Below are 20,888 nucleotides of genomic sequence, written 5' to 3'. Positions count from 1 at the left end.
AATATTCGTGCGCTGAGCGAAGCAGCAATGAAGAGAAACTCTTTTACTTTTTCAACGATGACCAAACCAAAATTATTTACTCATAAACTCAATCTTGAAAATAGGAATGAAAAGCAATATACAAAAATCAGTAAGGAAGTTCATATACCAGGGGTCGGCACGCAGCACTCACATGTTTTTTGTGTGTTTGTGTGCGCAGACGACAGCCCCGAAGCCCTACGAAGGCAAAACCGTTGCTTTCCTAACACTGAAAAAAATAAAGCAAAAAGAAAAAATATTCAAACGGAACATTCAAACACCATTGAATAGTATTCATGTTCAATTCATTCTATGTGCAAGTTAGTTTTTAATTCCAATAATTTCGAAGCAAGCTCAACCCCTATAAGTTCCTTGCACCGGGAATGATTAATATTGTAGTTCTATACGAGGCGGTCCGCTCCAGCAACGTGCTCTCTTCACGGGTCTTCTTTTCCTATGTTCGACTCGTTTTCTGGCTTCTTAGTTCGGACGTTTGGAAAAATGCCACAAATTGTGTTGTAATACAGAAAAATACTCGTTGCAAGAAAACAAAGCCGAGAAGGGTATAAAAAACAACACAAAACATCAACGCAATCACATCAAAAATGGCGTCAAAGCGCTCTCCTGAGAGAGAGTTGCGGACCACTTTGTATTATTTGCACCCAGGCATCTATCCATACGATAATCGGTCTTCCATATTATGTCAAACGTTGTTTTTTTCAGTGTGAAGTTTAATTTGCGCAGAATTATTAAAAACTGATTCATGCTCCCTGCCGTTTGTGCATAGTCCCGAAGCCACACGATGTTTTTAATAAAATTAATAAAAGTTTAAATACCAACATATCCCTACACAAATTTCACCCTTGGGTGGTACAATATGTTCATAAACAAAAATATTGTCTCTAGATCAGAGCCCGGCGGCGTCCTATGCACATTGCATTGGAGAGAGTTCTGCTGCTGCGCTGCCACTCACGTACCCGTGTGTAGCAGTGGTTGACACCATGAGTATTGCAATACTCTATTCCGTTTTGCACTAGAAACATTTGATAATATGCGTGCAGGGGTCGGCTAGATTGATTGGCAATAGGCGATGATGATCAAGGATTTAAAAATATAGTGGAACATCCATGTAACAAATCTCAAGGGGAATTTGTAATAAAGTGTTCTGGAATCTGTTTCCCCGTTATATAGAAAACTTCGTTGCACGGAAGTTCGTGTGTTCTATATTTTTGGAGTGTCGGAGTCGGAGTGGCCGTTTCAGTGCGTTGCAAACTTTTGTTCAATTTAAGGATACCCTTCAAGGGATACTGGTAATCGAAAACAAAAGTAATTATTCCCATTTAACCAGAATTTTATTTGTATTTAATTTGGACAACACAACCTTTGCTTGGCTTATTGTCTGGATGTGCGAGTGTGTGTGCGTGTGTCTGTATCTGTGTGAACAGTTGTTCAAACTGTTAATGAAATATACACGTAGAAAGTAAAACAATTAGATAATGTAGCTGTGTGTGGCTGAGCAACGTGAATTTCCATTCAAGTTATTCTTGATCTGCGTTGCTTTGTCCGCTCTTATCGCTACTCTCATCATCATCATCATTATCGTCATCTTCACCATCGTTCTGGCCCTCTGCATCATCTTGCTCTTCCTGATCTTGGGACTCCTGGTCATCCTCATTTTGGCCATCATCGGCATTGTCGTCGAGCTGCTCTGCGTTCTGGTCTTCCTCGATGTCGTCAATATCGACTGGCTGGGCCGACACTGTGGCCAGCAGCACAAATCCGAAGAGGGCTAGAAGCAAAGTGGTACGCATTGTCTGGCTTTCGTTAGTCTCTGACTAATTTGCAGTCCTCGATTTAATTGCCTTTTTATAGCGAATCGCAAATTGGCACGAGACAAGCGCAGACTGGGCCGTGAGTGGCGGTGTTTGCACTGGAGCAGCTGTTGCCTTGGATTGAAGCCAAAAATTCAAACAAAATTCAAGCTGTGCGTAAATATTTGGGTGCTAGAACTCTAGATCACGCCTAGATCAGATAGCCACAGTACAACTCTGCTAAGTAGAATCAATGATTGGTGACAACAATGGAGCAAAAAGCAACCCTGCACACCCCAGGCATTTTGAAGGACCAACGACAAATCTACATTGATGCATAATTTCTTTAGCAGAAACCTTACCGAAGTAGCTGTCAATCTTCAGTTAGTTGGTCTTTTTTATAGAGTTATGTTCTCAATGGATGAGCGCTAGTGGTGCAGTGAGATTCTCCGTTTAAGGTTGCCTTTTGTCTTCCAAAGTCTCGTAGTAAAATCACAGGAGACAGCACTCATAAGCCGGTTTCTCTGGCTCCTTTAGTATCTCAGATCAAGGGGCTCATTGGGACCAACTCCCACAGACTATATACATATATACCGGGTAAAGTTCTCATAGAGTTGTATGCGTATCCACCATAAAGACCTTTTACTGTACATGATTCATAGATATGTATGTTTATTATTATTACATTACGCTTGGTTCCGTTCCTCGAATTTTGGTTATATATTTGTACAATTGATCTTACGCTGGGTTTTATGCTTTTGGGGGTACAAAAAAACAACTACATTTCTTCAGCCCAAGCTGGAAGTGTTCTAGAAACAGTTGAACCTTGATGGCTGTTTGCGTATTGTAATCGTTTGCCCAATCAACCGGACTACTTTTAACACTCATTAAAGGTATAAAACCCGGGTTGAGCGTCTTTGGAATTACAGTTTCTGTTGCACTCAGTAATCGATCCATCAATCAGTAATCATGCGCTCCCTAGCACTCGCAGTTGTAATCTTCGCCGGCATCCTGGCCTACAGCAGTGCAGCTCCTCAGATAACTCGCGGCGATCTGACCTGGCTGGAGAACATTCTGAGAGGCTTGGGATCTCAGAATTCCACCATCCGGTTCGGCAACAATACCCTGATCGTGTCGGGAGTGTCCACGGCCAGCGCCAACGTCAATCCATCTCCAGCAGAGCCCCATCGTCCCCATCATCCCAATCAGTCATGGGGTAACTGGGGTCCTGGCTACGGTGGCTACTGGCGCATGGTTCCATCTGAGAATGGCGAAATCGTTGAGGAGCTAGAGAACAACAACTCTTATGACTCAAATGATTTTGCCTTTGATCTGGCTGAGGATGAATCTGTTGAGGACATCATCGAAGAGGACCAATCTGACGAGGATCAATCTATTAGCGATGCTAGCTCAGAGGCCGAGGATGAGCTCGATGAGGAAGCAGATGAAGATGAAGATGATCTTGAGGAAGGATCTGACCAGGAGGACGTGAATGAATCTCAGGATGAAGAGGTCGACCCCGAAGAAGATGCCGCTGACAAAGAGCTAGATGAGATCGAAAGCGAATTGCCCGCCGAGAAAACCAATTAACTGTGGGGTATACCAGCTCTTCAGCTGGGGATCAACAACCCAGACAATAGTTAATTCAACTATACCCACACCAATTTTAGTAAAACCATTTTTGAGTTTATCATTCCATATTTTTGGGATGGTTGACAAATAAAGATCTTATATGTACAATATACTGTAAAGCCAAGACGCTATTGCTGTTTAGTAAAGCATAATTTTTAGATCAAAGCCATCTAAAGCAGGCCTCTATGTAAGAGAGTGGGCCCTGCCACATTGCGGTTGCATGGATAAATGGGATCAGTTGATAGTCTCCCGTTTCTTCAGTTAGGCGTCTGGAATGGAGGTTCCCCGTCAGTCAGCCCTCAGGCGAGGACAGCCAAAGGAAGAGAAAAGCCACTGACAAGTTGTGTACAAATTAAGTACTTAGATGAAAAGGAAAAGGAAGTGAAAGAGAAAAGCTGCCGGCGAAAAGTGTCAACAGTTGGAGGCGGAGGGACGACAACAATCAGGGTTGTCAGGATTGTCGAACAAAGGCGATTGCATTATAATGCGGCGCGTGTTGGTAATTTTCAATGCTGAGAATGGGAATGAGATTAGTTGGTCGCAGGTGGCAGGTCGGACCTGGACCTGGACATGGACCTGTCTGACTGGCCTCGCCTAAACGGCACCGCATCCACATGCGCTCAACTCGATTGCTGTCCCCATTTGCCTATGCCACCCACAGCTCAATGCCAATCAATGTCACACACACACACTGTCGTGGAGATATTCACGCACGCATTCCCCTGACAGGCGTCCGTAAGGACTTAATCATAATTTGATTCAACTTCGCCTCGTGCCACAGAAGCAGCTGAAATTGTAGCACACAGCGCGCTATAAATAAGTTGTCATTGAAGGCTGCTGTCTCCCCCTTGCCCTTGCCCCAGTCCCCGTCCCCGCCCCTCGAGGAGCTTGGGAAATGTATGGCCAACCTGGCCTAATTGGCCTTATTTTTTCAACCATGTTGCCTAATTGTTTGTTTCTGCTCTCAAATGTCAGCCCCAGAATGCGCTGAATGATGAACCTGCCTCCATCGAAGTATCGAAGTACAGATAATAGAGAATAATAATAGAGAATAGTAGAATGGCACATAATCTAAAAGAATTGCATTCATTTGGACGCTTGTCTGCAAATGGAATCCTTCTAGGGATCCACAGCAGACGAAGAGGGCAAGAAAGCAATAGGAAGCTGCCATTTCCGTCGTTTGCTTAGTCCCAAAGACAGTCTGTGTATATGGTAAACAGACGGACCACCATTACATGTTCTTGTCCATTACACTTGACCCCACTGGACTGTGACATTTTTGCAGTCTGAAGCATTTGGGTTCATACCAATTTGGCTGGCTGATTGTGATTGTGTGACTGTGATTGCTATCGATTTTGGCCCACTTAATGTGTACTCCGCTCTACTGACCCCGATTGACTGGCTCTGCCTGGTCTGGTCTGGACCGGCCAAAGTTGATGCCAATTAAAGTAATTCCCTCGATGGCCCCACAATTTAATGCAATTATCGAATGGGACAATCGCAGCAGAAGAACTATGGCATGGAATGAATATACCAATCAAGCCGCCTCCAGCTGGAGTTCCTTGGATGTGGCAAAAGAGCGCAATTCCTATAATTATTGTTGACTGAATGGACAGACATGTTTTGTTAGATTTTGCCGAGTCTAGTCTGGGACCCCCATGTCCGTTGATTTGCATACTCGTACAACAAAACATTACAAAACTTTGTCTCGTCCCCCCCGCCCCGGGGGAGCTAGACGACGATGCCCGGGCCGTGGAGGCCCGGCCCCCCTCCAGTGGGAATGTGTTGGCTTTAAAATATTATTTGTTGATTTTGCGGGCTCTCTGTTGGAACAGTGGGGCAGAGAGAAAGCGTGTTTGCGGACGGTCAGCGCCAGTGGCGTGGGGGAAAGGGGTCACTGGTTTAAGTGTCGTGGACAGACCGCGGATAGCCGCGGAAAGACTTCTGTTGTGGGTTAATTTTTCGGGCTTTAAACATGCGTCTTTGAGCCCTGGAGCCAGGCCTGCCCCCTAAGTACACCGTAAATCTCATCCATTTCCTGTGCGACCCCTCTCCCAGCAGATCTCCTGGCAAGACTCCTCTGCTGGACAAGCATTTTATTCGGTGGACGATGGACGCTAATTTTTGTTTGCTCTCAGCCCACATTGCCCTGGATCCTTCAGGGATATACACAAACGCACACAAGCAAATACTCACCGTCTGTGGCCGTTCATGTGGAAACGGAAGTGCTGGCAATTGTTATGTCAATGGTGATGATGATGGCTGAGCTTGAGCTTGAGCTCTCATCAAGTCATGTGAGTGTCAAGACGTCACCGACAGTGCAACTGAATCCTTACCCACCCAGCCATTTCTCTCAGTGTGTGTGTACGCTGTCATGTGCAAAGGAATTATGGGGGGCAACAACGCGTTTCGAGCTACTTATCGCCTCTGATGTTTGTTCATTACATTCAGCTTATTAGGCCGGCCATTACGAAAATAACAAACAAATAAACAAACAAGTCGCGGAACTATTGACGCGGGCATGGAGTGAGTGGGAAATGTGTCTCTTAGTGAATGTGAAAACATTCGCATGTCGAATTGATGCAATTATCCCAACGGGCACAAGCTGTTTTCCTTCGCATTTCCGGGAAACTTTCGTCGTCAACATTCATTTGCATAGACCAAAGCTTTTGCTGCGAAAGCGCGCGTGTGGCGTGGGAGTGGTCCGATGGCGCCAGATCCAAGCTATGCCAAAACCCTAAAAATAACCAAGCGGCAGAAAGCACGGCCCGCCACCAGCCCTCCCTCCGAGTCAGCCCAGCATAGATTGTCTCTCAATATGCTCCACTTACATACAATACATAAACAAAAATACACGAAAACTGGGGAGGACACCCGCTTGCTCGTAAATGGCAACCTTTTCTGTTATCAGGTCTCATCGGACGGGTATTAAATGAATCAACAAGTGCCGAAAGGGTCTCCGAAACCATCTCTCACGCTATAAATACCCTATAAATTTGCATAAATTCCCACTCAATTTCGCTGAAAATTGGACCTGTGATTCGTGATTCGATTGATTAAAACTGGAACGATTCGAGGAATATTTGAACAATGCCAATACCGTTAAGTGAACGAAAAAATGCTCCCTGATTTTTATTTTTCGCTCTCTCTACCCTCGAATTAACATTTTGATTGGATATTTCAATATTGCGCCATATGGAAGATTGTGTGCTGGCCGCACTGGTTGGGTTCTGTTCGGGGTCGGGGTCGGAGTCGGAGTCGGGGTCGGGTTGGAGTTGTTGTTGGTTCTGGTGCTGGTGCTGGTGCTGGTCAGAGCATGCTGGCCGTTAATTTAGCACCTTTAACGCCCGACTGAGCTCCGTGTTTGCACTCTACTCAATACCACAAATAGCAAGCCTCGATAAGATACCACATTCGTCGTTCTGCTCTGTGGCTGGGGGGGAACCATAAAGGAAATTTAATACTGAAATTCCAAATTGATAATTATAAAAGACAAGTATTTGTATATATAATATTGTATATGGAACACCAACACGTTCGTGCACCAACCCCCGGCTCACTCGCTCGATAATGATGATAAGGAAAGCTTTTCAAAGATCATCTGGAATCGCTTTTTTGGAACAATTAATTATTTTTGAAGGTTTCGAAAAATTATGCTACAGAATACTATCGAGCTGCCCCTCCCCATTGATTTCCTCTTCGACTACCTTTGCTTTATATAATATTTATTTAAAAAAAATTTAGCTGATCACCTGGGCAGACACTACGGGATCGGCCAGCTCCTCAGGAAGAACAGCGACATCAGGAATGGCGGGCTCCTCTGGAATGACGGCAACTTCGGGAACGGGAACGGGAACAGGCTCTACATCGGAAACGATGGAATCATCGACGTCCACATCGGCATTGTCTTCAGCTTCAGGGATGCTGTTAGCCACGGGCTTGACCAGCCTGCGCCTGGGCCAATAGGAAGACGAGCGAGGGTAGCCCATCCAGCTGCGAGGACCTGAGTTCCAGTAGCGAGGAGCTGAGTTCCAGCCGTACCAGTTGTCAGCAGGTGCACCGTAGTCGGGCCAGTAGCCTGAATAGTCTCCGAAGGGCAGGACGCGACGCTTGCCAGCCGATGCCTGGGGCAGGAAGTCGTTGGGGCCCGCTACGGGCAGTACTGCTGGTACAATGCGGGGATCTTTGATGTACAGAGCAGGCTCAACTGCCAACTGTGGCTCCACCGCCAGCTGGGGCCCAAACTCCAGCGGCACCAGCGGCTCCAGCGGCTGCACCGCCAGCTTGATTTGAGCGGAACGGGCTTTTCTTCCCCTCACAGAGCCTTGGCCAGAGGCCGATGCCACCAAGACGGCACACAACAGGGCGACGAAAAAACGCATTTTGTCAACGAGTAAGTTCTTTCAACTGGTACTCACGACTGGTCCAGACTGCCGCTTTTATAGCGGCTCCAAATTCAAACTTCCAATCAGCTCAAATATTCAAGCAAATAAGTTAATTGAAGTTTTGTCTTTTCGGCAGGCCAGGCAGGCCAGGGCCTTGAGAATCCGTGCGAAAATGTTTAAGCCCGTTTGCGTAGTTTCATATTTGCGTAGTTGGATCGAAGGGAGAGCACGGCGCAGGGGACTGGAGACAGATTTTCTTGAATAGTTGTCATTAGCGGCTATATTCCGTATGTATGTAAATATGTATGCATCTATTGTTGTTTTGGTGTTCCCAACTGTTCTATTGTTCGATAGAATTTGACAATAAAAAATACCTACAATTTGCATGAGTATTCCCAGCTTTCGTTTCGCTGAAAATCGAGAGAAGAACGGGATGCGAGTGGGTATATTCATTTGGTCGGAATTTCGTAACGCACTGGCAAGGGAAGAGCCCACTACGACGACGCACAATATTTTTAGACAATACCTTACACGGCTTTTATCATCTCCATTCGCTAAGATCTACATAGATGGCAATACATTTGTAATTAATTTTCTCTAATATATCCACAGCATAGTAGTGTCGCTTAGCCGTAGTAATCCATTTCTGATGTATCCAACGGGGTCTCAAAGTAATCAGATTCCCCTCCAATGTCACTGGAGTCATTTCCAGTGGGAAGGTTCATTGCACGCAGCATTTCCTCTACATAGAAGTCCCCCGGCACACTCCTGACAGCAACAGAACGCATAAAAACTACACCAAAAACGCCCAATATCAGCAGAAAGTGCATTGCGATCAAGATCCAACTAATTAGCAAAGTGGTCGTTGCAGGCTTTTATAGAAAACAGTGAGGTGCAGTTATGGGTCGTTCAGGTGGAGATTTTATGGGCTGGAACAGCTGGTCATAAGTTGATAGTTGGGCTAGTTAAAAGGTTACGAACAGCGGACTATTTGTGGGGGTAGGCGATTTGTGCCATATGCTGATTTCGAAGCGCAGCTCCAATTAAGCCAAAAGAGCTTCGGTGCAGTCAAAGTGCAGACAGCTGCAGACAAAGAAAAATGCGCAAAATACGAGTACGAGTACGGGTACGGGTATGTATGTATACTCGAGGATGAGCGAGTGCTGCGGAAAGGAAAAACAAGCTTTATAAAAGGCAGAACTCAAGAGTACCTGTCAAAGGCGTCCAAACAAATGCCCCACCAGACAGACAGGCTGCTCGCCGGTCCAGACCGAGCCACAAGTAAATCAAAACTTTCCATTCCCCATCCCGCAGGCAGCACACAGCAGATAGCAGATAGCATATAGCATATAGCATATAGCAGCATGTATGGCACCAACTTTTAAACGGATTACGGAAAGCACAATTAAAAAACTCAAAGTGCGAGCTCCGGCAGAAGACAGCAGGAGACGGCAATAATAAACCTGTTGGGTAAAGGATGAAACTTTAGCCCTGGACATGACCCATTCCACGGGCGATGACAGTGACAGGCTGTCTCGCCATGGTCCGGTCCGGTCGGGTGCTCCTCCACTCCCACTCCCACTTCACCCACTTCCCAGCCATCAACAATAAAAGTTAGTCGCCGTGGTCGAGTTTTGGCAACTGTGTAAGCCATCAATTAGAAACTTATAAACTCGAAAATTGTCACACCAACTTTAACCAATTTGTTGCCTTTACTGCGAGCGTCCGTACCATTATTTTTTATCTTTAAATTGCTCCGATTGGTGGACAAATAACGCCCAAATGCGTATGTTTGACGTCACTAGATCGTTGCGGACACCAAAAAAAAAGGGAACAGACAACAATTAGGATTACAACTCTTTGTAACGCCCACCAAAATGGTAAATCTGCAGAGGCGTAACGAATATAGACAGACAGATATGTATAGGATGGTGCTGATAAGGTATAGCTATCTTATCGACACGCATAGATACATATAGCCCAGAAGTGGTGCAGAAAGGGATACAAATACAATCCCAGACACACGCAGATTTTCGACGGCTCTCAGGAAATGCAGGCAGCCTGCTACGAGAACCAAAATCAACGGTTTCTTGAACTACTTTGGCCTTTGACCTGTCCAAACCAACCAATAAAAACCACAAAAGAAAATACTTCAGCCAAATGGCACACATTCAACAGGCATTAAGACTGAGGCTTTCCCCAGCCATAACAAATTCTGTCTGTACTTGGATCCTTTGGTGTTTAAATGTCTGGGATTAGGCTACAGCTCGAAGACGCCTAAATGGGGAAATTTCAAGGATTTGGCTGATGCGATTACTTATCAAATTGGATTTCATCCGCCTCCAGGCCTCTCCACCCTTGTGGCTGTGACTTCTGTTCAAGACTTTAAATTTAAGCGACAGATTTTCAAATTTATTTTCGTTAAAAAGAGAGGAACGTTGCTGTAAGTTCTTAAGCTCGCAAAGAAGTCCTTAAAATTAGAATGTTTTACCGAAATATAAATTACCTTTTTCGTCACTGTCTTCTGGTCGAATAATCTCACTAAATTTCTTGTTTGTTTTCAATTGATTCCAATTGTTTGTTTTTATTTACTTTTGTAAGTCTCTACTATCGAACATATCGTCGCGCACAGCACAGGTAAGACACAACTTGACATCGATATCGAAATGAGTGGGTTTTTGGATATAATATATCTCGAATCAATACAGTATATATTTCAAAACGAATCCTATTTGGGTTTGCTGCACCAAAACAAAAACAGGGAATCAGAATCAGCGAGCCGCTCGCCGTCGCAGTAGCGCAGATACAGAGGTCGCCAGCAGAACTGCTTGCCACAACGACAGGATAGCCAATGCTAGACGATGCGCCATTCAATGCTACCATATGTTAGCAATTCCACGGCGGCCACGGGCACCGAAAGCTCCGCTCTTTCGGCGCTAGCCTTCGGGTTGGTTCGGCTCGCTTCGGCTCTGTCCTCTTATCAGTGGGTGGGCGACGGCTGATAACGAGCTGGGCAGTAATTAGCAGGGTACGCCGAAGGATGCATTGGCTGCAGCCACAGCTTGGTCTCTTTTTCGAAGGAAGGTTGAAGCTTGAGGGCACAAATCAAAGAGACTTCTCGGGAAAGTGTATCCCTGCCTAGCATCGTGGGGAGGCGCGGGACTCCTAAGCTTTGAAAGTTCATTTCTCCTTAAGCTGCCCTGAGGTGCAGACAATTCTGTTAGCCCCGGCACAAGAACCGCTCTGGCATTTGATATTTGCGCCTCAACCTGTTCCACCCGTGGCTGCAGCTGCCGCAGCTGCAGCCAATTGCATGCCCCTTGGCATTTTCTGCCCTGTCCTTGTGGGGCTTTTAGCTAATTTAGTGAGATAACTCCGATATTTTGAAGAACACACAATCACGCTCCATGTCAACTTGTATTTTATTTTATTTTACGAATTAAATTCGGAGCTGTCCACTGACATCACTCCTATAAGGCACATTCCTCAGCATATATGTACGGATGGATGTGTAGAACATTCTCAATAAATCAACAGAAAAGCCTTCAAGTAGAAATAGGTCTGGTTTAATAAAAAAAATTAAGGATTGGTTTAAAAGAAAATACTGGGACACGGATTAGGGCTACGCTTACGGCTACTGTTTTGGTACATCTACGAATAAAATTTACAGACGTGATTACATTCCTAAGTAGGGGCATGGACAAAGGGGACATGGCATCCTTAAAGTAGGGTTCAACAGCTTACGACTTACAATAGTTTCGGAAAATGGTACAGGCGATAAAACAAACTACAAACAAATAAAAAAAATGATTCAGTGTCTTATGATATGGCTGCGCTTAAAACCTAAGGCTTCCGGTTGAGCATGGTTGACAGTATTCGGCTCGGATTGGCTCAGATCGGGCCTCTAGTGATGCCGCGCATGCGCGCGCTTTGGCTTCTGCATGGTCGGCCACTCCAGCCTGGCCAGCGATGGTAGACTGGCCTCGTTGTTATGGTTCTTGGACAATGACGAGGCTGGCTCCTGGAGATTGTAGTCCGGAGACAGCACTATTGGTTGCAGGGTGCTGAAGTTGGCCAGAGGGGGAGAGATGGGCGCATAGCCGAGGCGTCCCGAAATGTTGTTATTGGTGGGTAGATTCGAGTTGGGCACAGGCAGTACGGTGTGGGGAGGCGCTACATTCAGATTCAGGCCGGGCACGTTTCCGTTTCTGAAATTAAAGCTGTGATTAGTTGTCGTTCAGTTGGAGTTTGCGAATCTTAAGGATGGGTGAGTTCGAGCCAATTGAAAGTGGAATTGAGTCTAACTACATTGGTGACGAGGTCAAGTTCTAGGTAAGAATTTCTGTATTTTGTTTTGCAATAGTAGATACATAAATATGCAGGTGAATCAGAGTAAAGTGCTTCGTTAAAGGAGCAGACCTTGTGGCAACCTATTTCTTGGCTGAATCGCCCTTGCTTAGCTTTACTTTCATATTGACCGTCACTAGGGGCATCTTAGAGCTTAGGGGAACGAGAGAATGTAATCAATGTTGGTTACGATCAGGCTTTTTTATATACAGCGGATTAGCTTGGGTATTTCTCGGCGGGTCTCACCTCTGCTGGGTGATGGTGAACACGGATTTGCTCACGATTCGCTTGCCCGTGTGCCAGATGCGTCCAATGTATTTGATGCGTTGTATGGCAATAATGGCTAGGGCAACAGTCCTGTTAAATGAGAAGTGCTCAAGTTAGAAGGGGATCGAAAAGGGGTTAATATCTGACATGACATACTTGAACTTCTTTTTGGACTTTCGCTGGGGTGCTCCCCCGGCCATGGCCTGCAGGGCGAGCTGTTCACTGGCCTGGTATCCCTCCAGGGTGAGCTTCAGGTATCGCTTCTGATAGACCAACGCCTTACGATGCGACTCTACGCGGAGGTAGCGACCGAGCAGCTGTCGGCAGCGCTCCTCAAGCTCTCCAACGTTGCCACTGCTCGATCCGCCCAGCTCCTCGCACTTCTTCTGCAGGGCAATCCGCTCACCCACCAGGTACTGCACCGTCTCGGCCATCTGCCGGTTCTCCTGGGTGTTCTCCGCCAGCAGTGTATTGATATCCTTCATCTTTTGGAGGAACTGCGCCGGTACGGTGTCGTCCGTGCTGTGAGCCAGCCGATCGTTGGCTTGTGCCAGGGCCTCGGCTAGCTTAGCCTCGCGATGACCAGATCGACTCACGTCGAAGCGCAGGTGGGTGACCTTCTGGTCAAGGCAGTCCCGCTCGGACTCGGCGGCCAACAGTTTTGCCTTCAGCTCGTGAATTTCCGCATGCAGGTTGACGCTTTCCTGGTGCTGGCGTGTGCGGGTGTTGGCCCTGCGGGTCTCCGCCTCCTGCAACGTGACCAGCCTCGCCTCGAGGCTCTGGATCTCGCTAGCTTGCAGCGTAAGGCGCTCGTTGAAGTGCTCTAGCTCCACTTCGGCGGACTCCTTGTCGCGGGCCAGCTTCTCCATCTCTTGCTTCAGACGCTCGCAGTAGGCCACGCGTTCCTGCAACTCCTTCTCGTAGCGCTGTCGCTCACGCTCGCTGCTGCGCTGGGCATCCGCGGATCGCTCCCTCTCCCGCTCGTTCTGAGCCGCCAAGAGCTTGATCTCGCTGCGCAGGCGCTCGCCCAGCTCCGACTCGAAGTCGGCACGTGGCGATTTGCGGGGCGAGTCGCCGGGCGACTTCAAGAGCAGGGAGCTGTTGCGACGACTCTCGGCTCGCTGGAGGGAGGTCAGTTGCGTCTGGAGACGCTCACAGCGCTCGCGCTCCTGGTCCAACTGCTTGTGCAGCTCGTCCTCGGCATCGAGGGCCGTCTCCAAGCGCTTTCGCATGGCCTCGATGATGACGACGTCCTGCTCTTGAATGTCTTGCGAGTGCTGCTTCTCGCCCAGTAGCTCCTTGCTTAAGGCCTCACATTGGTCGCGTTCCACAGCCAACTGGGCCTTGAAGGCCTCCAGCTGGTTGAGCAATTCCCGTTCGCCGGTGAAGTTTTCGTCGTCCGTTCCATTGCCCGCAGTGCCCGGGGAGGTTTCCTCCTCCGTTTGAACCTCCTTTTGCTGCTGCTTCTTGTCGAGATTGTTCTCCTCCTCGCTCTCGATGGCCTTGAGGATGTTTGAGTCCAGCTGGGCCGAATAGTTCAGCTCCTTCTCCACCTGCTGTGCAATCTCATCCACGGAGTACTGCTTTGAGCTGTTTTCGCTATTCTTCAGTCGCTCCAGGTCCCGTTCTAGCGTCTGAACTTGGAGCTCCAGTTCCGCACACCGCCTGAGAGCAGCCTGCAGCTGCTCCGCCTTCTTCTTGACCTCGACATTGAGCGCCTCAAGCTCTCGCTTGCGAGCAGCTGCCGCATTTTCGCACTGGTGATGCGCCGCGCTCACACAGTTGAGCTCCATGCGCAGGTTCTGCCTCTCGGCAGCCTCCTGGGCAGCCGTCTCCAAAATCCTTGACTCAAGCGACTCAATGCGCAGTCGGTACTTTTGCTCGCTGTCCTCATGACCTCGCAGAGTCGCTTCGTGCCGGCTCAACTGCTCCTTTTCCTGCTGGAGCTGCTTCTGCAGATCAGCCAGCTTCTCTTCCATGTCGCTCTGCTGCTGCTCCTTCTGGCGCTCCAGTTCCGCTAGCTTCTGTCGCAGCAGTTGCACATCCGCTGGGGTAGTGGGCATCGGCATTTCCGGGGTCTGCATCAGCAGGCTGGGCGTCTTCAGCTTTGAGTCCTCTGTCAGATTGGAAAAGTTGATCTGTCTCGGCACCAGACCAGGGGTAAGGCCGTCGCTACTCTGGGCCGTGATGCCCATGGCCTGGAAGTAGTGGGGATGCTCGAACGTGTTGATCGGATAAGGGGCCGCAAAGCCACTGAGATCATCGGTGCGCTTGTACGTGAGATTGGCCACCGCATCCTTGGATGTTTCCTGCAAGAAAGCACGTGTCTTAGAGAGGGTAAGAGGTAAGGGTAGGGCACTCACCATTGTCTGGTGCAGGAAGCCGCCCGCACCGTCGCTCAACTGCAGCGGAGCGTTGTGACTGAGCTGAATGGCTGCTCGACGATCCACATCCGGCTCGGGGAACTCGGTAATCGATCCGATGTCGCTGAGGGTGCGTGCACTCAGCTTGGCACTGGCATCCTGCTTCTCGGACGGGCCCGCTCCCGCTGCTGGCGAGGACATCTGACTGGCATCCTCATGGGCTACTCGCAGTTCGTTTTCCTTGGCCTCCAGCTGGTCGCGCAGGTGATCGATCTCATCGTTCTTGTCCGCCAGCATGGTCTCCATCAGATCCGGCACCGCCAATCGATTGATCATCTCCGTGCGTATCTTCTCCTTCAGCTTGCTGATCTCCCCACTCTTCCTTTGCAGCTCGGCCTCCGAGGCTCGGAGCCGTTCCATCACAGTGCGATCCGGCTTGGTGCGCACCATCAGCTCTGCCTCCAGGCGCGTGATCTCCTCCTTGCTGCGCTGCAGTTGCTGTCGCATGGTGGCCATCTGCTTGTCCTTGGCCGCCAGCTGCTCGTTGTGGTTCTTGACCTCTCCCTGGAGCTCATGGACGCGAGTGTTGAGGTCCGTGGTGCCAGCGCGATGCAGTTGCTCGGCCCTTTGTCGCTGCTCCTCCAGTCGCGTCTGCAGTGTGGATATCTTCTGGGTCTGCTCATCGATGCGGCCCTGCAGCGAGTCCCGCTCATGTTGGAGTTCCTATGCATTTGGACGAGAGTGATCAATTGGTTAGATGCGGTTGTGTATCTCCCTTTGAGTGGGTGAATGGACGGGTGTCAATGACCGACCGACCGTTTGACCGTTCCCTTAATCTGCATTTAACCCTCTCCATCATCAATTACAATGTATATATGTATCTTTGCTATGCACAGTGGTTTGTATCTTGGCAAAAACTTTAACAGTTTGACGGATTCTTCTCATTTTCAAATAGATCATAGACGAGTACATTTCATTTTCTAACAGAAGTTCTTTAAGAAGTTGGAACCGTTCATCTAATACGCCTAATGGTATCATAATACCACAATTATAGTTCTAAGTTATAGAGGAGCTATGGAGGCATTTTACTTGAACTGTAAGTTCCTATATACAGTAGTCCTATATGAATCGGTCCACTGTGTGTTGTATCTGTGTATCTTTTGCCTTTGCACTTGTTGTATCTTGTGGCTGCTGCTGTTGTTTACTCGCTTTGCTTATGCGGGTTCTTACGCAGAAGCTTCCTCCAAACAGACCCCAACCCCGCCCCCTATCTATCTCACTCATTCTCTGTTTCTGTCTCTCTCTGTCTCGTGGTCTACTCAGCGGGGGATGATAGCCGTAGCATAAATAAATTTATGGAAGAATTACCGCATATTAGACATTCAATTGCGCTCAGTGCGGTGCAACGCTCCGTGGATAATGGAGATGTGGCAGGTGCAACGGGTGCCAAATGATTTGTTTTACATGCCACTCAAATCTGGGAATGGTCCGGAAAGGGGAACCATATTGGGAGGAACGGGAATGGCGTCTATTTCTGAAGTGGAACAGCCCGGGCATGGGAGGCAAAGGAGCCAGGAGGCGGCTATTTCTGACACAGCGTGTTCCAAATTGCGACCACATCTGCCATAAATCACAGAGGAATCACACTATGCGGATAGTACAGTGCGAGAATGTGCGAAATGGGCAAAACATTATGATAACTTTGTGGCACAACAAATTAAATTAGTTATATTTTATTGTCATGGTTTGCATTCAAACCAGTGCAAGCAGGAAACGTCAATGAACCATGAACCATGTCAGAATTCATCAAATAAATAATACAAATATGCATATGTACATACTATACTATACATACATATGTACAATATGTATAAACATTCTTGAAAACACATCAATTGTCGGCGCGGCCACTTGTCGCACACAGACACACAGCCACAGGGTGAGGGAGGGGGTACTCTGACAGCCCGAGGAACCTTGGTCGGATATTAAAAGTCCGCAGACTCAAAAACTCACTCGCAACGGACCAAAGATGGGAGGCGTTTTTGGGCCGTGAAACATTTCAGGAACCAGCAGCACAGCACACGATTTCTTGGATTAAATTAAGAGACTAACGTTCATTCAACGATTCAAAATGATGAGCATGAATGCCGCCTACATTTCGCGGAGTGATATTTATCTGCGATAAAAACACTAAACACTTTTCCCGCATGTTCAATTAATTCTCCCTTTCATTATTTGCTGCAATTATTTAATATTTCCTATCAAATATATTCGCGAAAGACATACGAAACACATAAAAAGAGAAATACGGAAAGACACGACCGATCCGTTCAAAACAGTTTCACGATTGCGCCACGACTTTCGTTCGAGTCGAGAGGCTGGGCAGTCAATGTTACTGTTAAATAGGCTGTTAGTGTTAATGTTAAACAGGGCTCTGTTACGATATTTTTGTAAAACGAACGCCAGGTGGCGCACCACACTCATGTTAAGCGCTCTCTGTTAAACAGAGAGAGAGCACAGCATCATTGCATCTATTTATAGCCTCGTGCCGTTAAATTTGAATGAAATGAAATAGGTTAGCCCCAAAGACAAATGGTTCGCTTCGAATCGTTGCCCGTTGGGTGGCAGCCACTCCGCCCCTCACACAATGAAATCAATCAAATCAACTTTTACTCACCACACAGCCGGAACGCATCTGCTGGAGTTGCATCTCCAGATCACGTATACGCTTAATTGCGGCCTCTTCGACGCGCGTGTGCTTATCCAGCTTTTCGGTGACCCGCTGTACACCCTCAACGGTGAGAGAGGGATGCGAGGGCGAGGGCGAGCCGGAGCCCGAGCCCGCCGCGGTCTGTGGCCTACTCCCGCCGCCATGGACGGAGACGTCTTCGGTGACACTAAGGCTGGCCGAGTTGGAGGCGGTGTTGGAGTTGTGCAGCGATTCCAGGACCTTGGTCTTCTGCTCCAGCGTGGTTTCAATGTCCCGCAGCTTCTCAGCCACCTGGACGAGGAAAAGGCTCTGTTCTGCAGACGGCCTGCCCTGCTGCAGCTTCTCCTCCAGCAGACGAATCCGCGACTGATAGCCCTCGCCGATATCCGTCTTGAGGCTGTGCACCTCCTGCTGCAGGGCATCGTTGGCCCGCATCTGGAGGTTGACATAGTCCTCCAGCTGCTTGGTCTTCTCGTCCAGCACGTGCTCGTTGAGTGCCTTGGTCTGGACTTGGGTCTCCAGCTCCGAGATGATCTCGCGCAGCACAAAGATTTTGTCAATGGACGCCTTCAGCTCCACCTCGAACTTGTCCCGCTTGGCGTTCGACTGGCTCAGCTGTTGGTTGACCGCCCGCAGTTGGGCCTCCAGTTGGGCGTACTGTGTAGACGAAGGGGGGTTTGGGGGTGTAGGGGAAAGAAAGAAGCCCACGATTAGTACAGATTCGGATAAAAACTACTCGTATTTTTGGTGTGGTGAAATGGGATGAAGTGTGATGAGGAGCAGTGTCCGGTGTCCGGTGTCTGGTGTCTGGTGTCTGGGTGCTTTTCCATATTAGTGACAACTTACATGCTTTTTCTTTTTGAACCTCAACTATTTATTGCCGGTGGGGTGCGGAGTGGGGTAGTGGAGTAGTGGAGCAGTGGGGAAAGGGTGTGCAATTAGTTTAAATAGGAATTGGGAGGGAAATTTGCTAGATTAGATGCATGCAGATAGAGAAATCACACAAACAGAGGAAACATTTAACAAAACTTCCAATAAAAAGCAATCAATGCTTCTTCTAATAAACTCCCCATACAAATTCAATGGAATTGACTAGCACATGGAAATGGCATGGAAATATACATATACAATATATTCCTCTAAAGGTAAAATCTGTGTGAATGGATCCGCACACACTTGAATATATTGAATATATAGACCTCGGGAGGTCTATAAATACGTCGGCACACGCTTACGAAAATCTCTGTTTTGTATACACACTCGTATGTGTACGTTAGACGGTGCCCTTGATTTTATTTCAATGCCCCCCGAGGGACTCGCACAAGGCATGTGGAGGAGCACGGAGCCCGAGCACGTTGGAGTATTTTTTCTGTAAAATGTTCCATGGAATTTGTATGTGATTTTGTTGTTGTTAATGTTTCTTTGCATAATTGATTCAGTTAATAAAAATGTTCTTGGGTAAGGCATGCTAGTGGAACTTAAACATACATATTTCTATATCTAAGCTTGTATCCAAAAAACTTAAACTAAAGGAAAATCCGAACATGAAGAAATACAATGTAAAAAGATAAATAGAATACAATCAAATAGATAAAGATAGACTGAAGGAAATGGACTGTGTAAACCAAGGCAAAACCATGTATACGAGTATTAAACGTAAACGAAAACCAAAACGGAAACGGAAAAGACTTTAAAGTTTAAACCAAGCCCAAAATCAATCAATTGAGATCTTAGCGATCGTAGATAGTGGACAGGACTCACCTCCTCGGAGGCATTGGCATAGGAGCTATATTCCTTCTCCTTATCGCGCAACTGCGACTTCAGTCGCTCGATTTCGCGCTGGAACTCGTCGCGTTCCTGCTCGCGCTCAGCGGCCTGATCCTCCAGGAATCGGCGCGTGTCCTTCAGCTGCTTGTCAGCGGTATCGATCTGTTTGTGTGTCAGTGGAGTGGAGTGGAGGAGGGGTTGTAACAAGGGCTCTCACTGGGCAATAACCTAGCTTACAAACTAATCGACTTCTTCAAGTGTACTTTTCATGCGTTAGCGCTCTCACAAAAACGGGTAATATGTAAGGGAAAACGAGGTCTGATGGATTAGTAGACCCCGACCCGTAGACTCACCTGGGACTGGAGGTCTTCTCGATCCTTCTTGCCGCACTCCACCACCTTGTCGCCCTCTCGGCAAAAGTCCTCGATCATCTGCAGCAGCATGACGGTGGCATTCCCCGAATCGCGCGTCTCCTCCAGTTGCTGCTGTTGGCTGCCGGGCGCGGCGGAGAGCAGGTGACGGGCCCGCTCCTGCAAGGCTGTAAAGCTGGCCGACGACTGGTCCAGGCCCTGCTCCTGGAGGCTCTTCATCGGCCCCAGGCCGTAGCCCTCGTTGTAGTCCGTGTGGTTCAGCGAGTTCAGCTGCGAAAGCTGATCCCGCAGGGCCTGCAGCTCATGGCCCAGCTCTGCATTGCGATCGATGGTGTTGGTCAACTGCTGCTGCAGCTTCTGGCGGTCCGTTTCGGACTTGATCAGGCGGTTCTTAAGCTCCACCAGTTGGAAGGAGAGCTCTGAGGCGCTGCCCGCATGCTGCTGCAGATCGGGCGGCAGGGAGGTGTGCGTCTTTCCAGCCTCCGAGCTGCTGTTCTTGCGCCGACTGGCCACGCCCAGCTGCTGATCGTTGAGGGAGTTGGTGCGCACGAACTTGGAGAGCAACTGCTGCTGCACGGCAGCCGTCGTCTTGAGGCCATCCTCCGCCTCGCAGCACAGCTCGTGCTCCTGCTTCTCGGGCTCGTCCACGGAGACGTTGTGCTCCCGTTGCTTGTGCAGGTCCTCGGAGAGATGCAGCAGATAGGCGGCCTCTGATTTGAGCCGCTCCAGACAGTCGGTCAGGTCGAAGTCCTCGCTGTTGTCCTCGTTGCTCTTGCTGTTAATGAACTGCACCAGACTGGGATCATCCACCACCTCCAGCAGACTGTGGACATCCGGCACCAGACGCAGCGGCCGCGTATTGTTCAGGGAGCTGCTCAGCGTCTGCTCCAAGTCTTCGCCGGCATCCTGACTGCGACTGTGATTGTGGCTGTGGAGCAGCAGGCGTTGCACTTCCTCAGACAGCGTGGCATTCAGATCCTCCTCGCAGTTGGCCACGCACTTGGCCAGACGGCAGAGCACGCTCCGGAAGCTCTTCGACAGCTCCCGCAGGCCATCGCGCTCGCATATCACCTGGTCTAGGTTACGGGACGAGTCAAAGGTCAAGTGGCGTTTGGTCTTGCGATTCAGCTGTTTCTCGTACTCCAGTTTCAGGCGCGACATCTGCAAGGGGAACCCCCCATCGAAAATCAATTAGTACGCAAGTCTTATAGAAGAAT

At 48.4% G+C, this 20,888-nt stretch overlaps 5 protein-coding genes across 19 annotated transcripts in view; 1 reads left to right on the top strand and 4 right to left on the bottom strand.

Moving 5' to 3' along the window:
- The window catches only part of Sytbeta (Synaptotagmin beta), a 44,014-nt gene extending 33,277 nt beyond the window's left edge, over positions 1–10,737 (bottom strand). Inside the window, exon 1 of the mRNA XM_015187118.2 lies at positions 10,353–10,737. The gene's annotated coding sequence lies outside the window, so the exon portion shown is untranslated. The remainder of the gene's footprint in view (positions 1–10,352) is intronic.
- On the bottom strand, positions 1,430–1,891 carry LOC117185021 (prostatic spermine-binding protein). Its single transcript, XM_033384469.1, has one exon. The coding sequence runs from the start codon at positions 1,827–1,829 to the stop codon at positions 1,557–1,559; it is 273 nt and encodes a 90-aa protein (XP_033240360.1). The 5' UTR covers positions 1,830–1,891; the 3' UTR covers positions 1,430–1,556.
- Positions 2,728–3,569, top strand: EAChm (Enhancer of Acetyltransferase Chameau). Its single transcript, XM_001353145.4, has one exon. The coding sequence runs from the start codon at positions 2,799–2,801 to the stop codon at positions 3,417–3,419; it is 621 nt and encodes a 206-aa protein (XP_001353181.3). The 5' UTR covers positions 2,728–2,798; the 3' UTR covers positions 3,420–3,569.
- LOC4812960 (uncharacterized) lies at positions 7,166–8,696 on the bottom strand. The gene has a single exon (XM_033384468.1). It carries the CDS (start codon positions 7,841–7,843, stop codon positions 7,202–7,204), a length of 642 nt encoding a protein of 213 aa, XP_033240359.1. The 5' UTR covers positions 7,844–8,696; the 3' UTR covers positions 7,166–7,201.
- Positions 10,738–11,249: 512 nt separating the features above from the next.
- The window catches only part of Plp (Pericentrin-like protein), a 28,518-nt gene continuing 18,879 nt past the window's right edge, over positions 11,250–20,888 (bottom strand). For 6 of the 15 annotated variants that reach the window (XM_033384466.1, XM_033384459.1, XM_033384460.1 and 3 more), the window contains 8 exons: positions 19,654–20,832; positions 19,295–19,462; positions 18,380–18,403; positions 17,501–18,190; positions 14,824–15,546; positions 12,617–14,769; positions 12,440–12,550; positions 11,250–12,054 (listed from right to left, as the gene is read on the bottom strand). In XM_033384466.1, coding sequence (XP_033240357.1) covers positions 11,751–12,054; positions 12,440–12,550; positions 12,617–14,769; positions 14,824–15,546; positions 17,501–18,190; positions 18,380–18,403; positions 19,295–19,462; positions 19,654–20,832 — 5,352 coding nt within the window. In that variant the 3' untranslated portion in view covers positions 11,250–11,750. Of the gene's footprint in view, positions 12,055–12,439; positions 12,551–12,616; positions 14,770–14,823; positions 15,547–16,836; positions 17,175–17,500; positions 18,191–18,379; positions 18,404–19,294; positions 19,463–19,653; positions 20,833–20,888 lie in introns of those variants that run through there. The other 9 variants (XM_015187110.2, XM_015187111.2, XM_015187109.2 and 6 more) reach the window with 4 other exon arrangements.

This window comes from Drosophila pseudoobscura, chromosome X, assembly GCF_009870125.1.
Source record: "Drosophila pseudoobscura strain MV-25-SWS-2005 chromosome X, UCI_Dpse_MV25, whole genome shotgun sequence".
Lineage (NCBI taxonomy): Eukaryota > Metazoa > Arthropoda > Insecta > Diptera > Drosophilidae > Drosophila > Drosophila pseudoobscura.
This window is presented reverse-complemented; position numbering and strand designations above follow the sequence as displayed.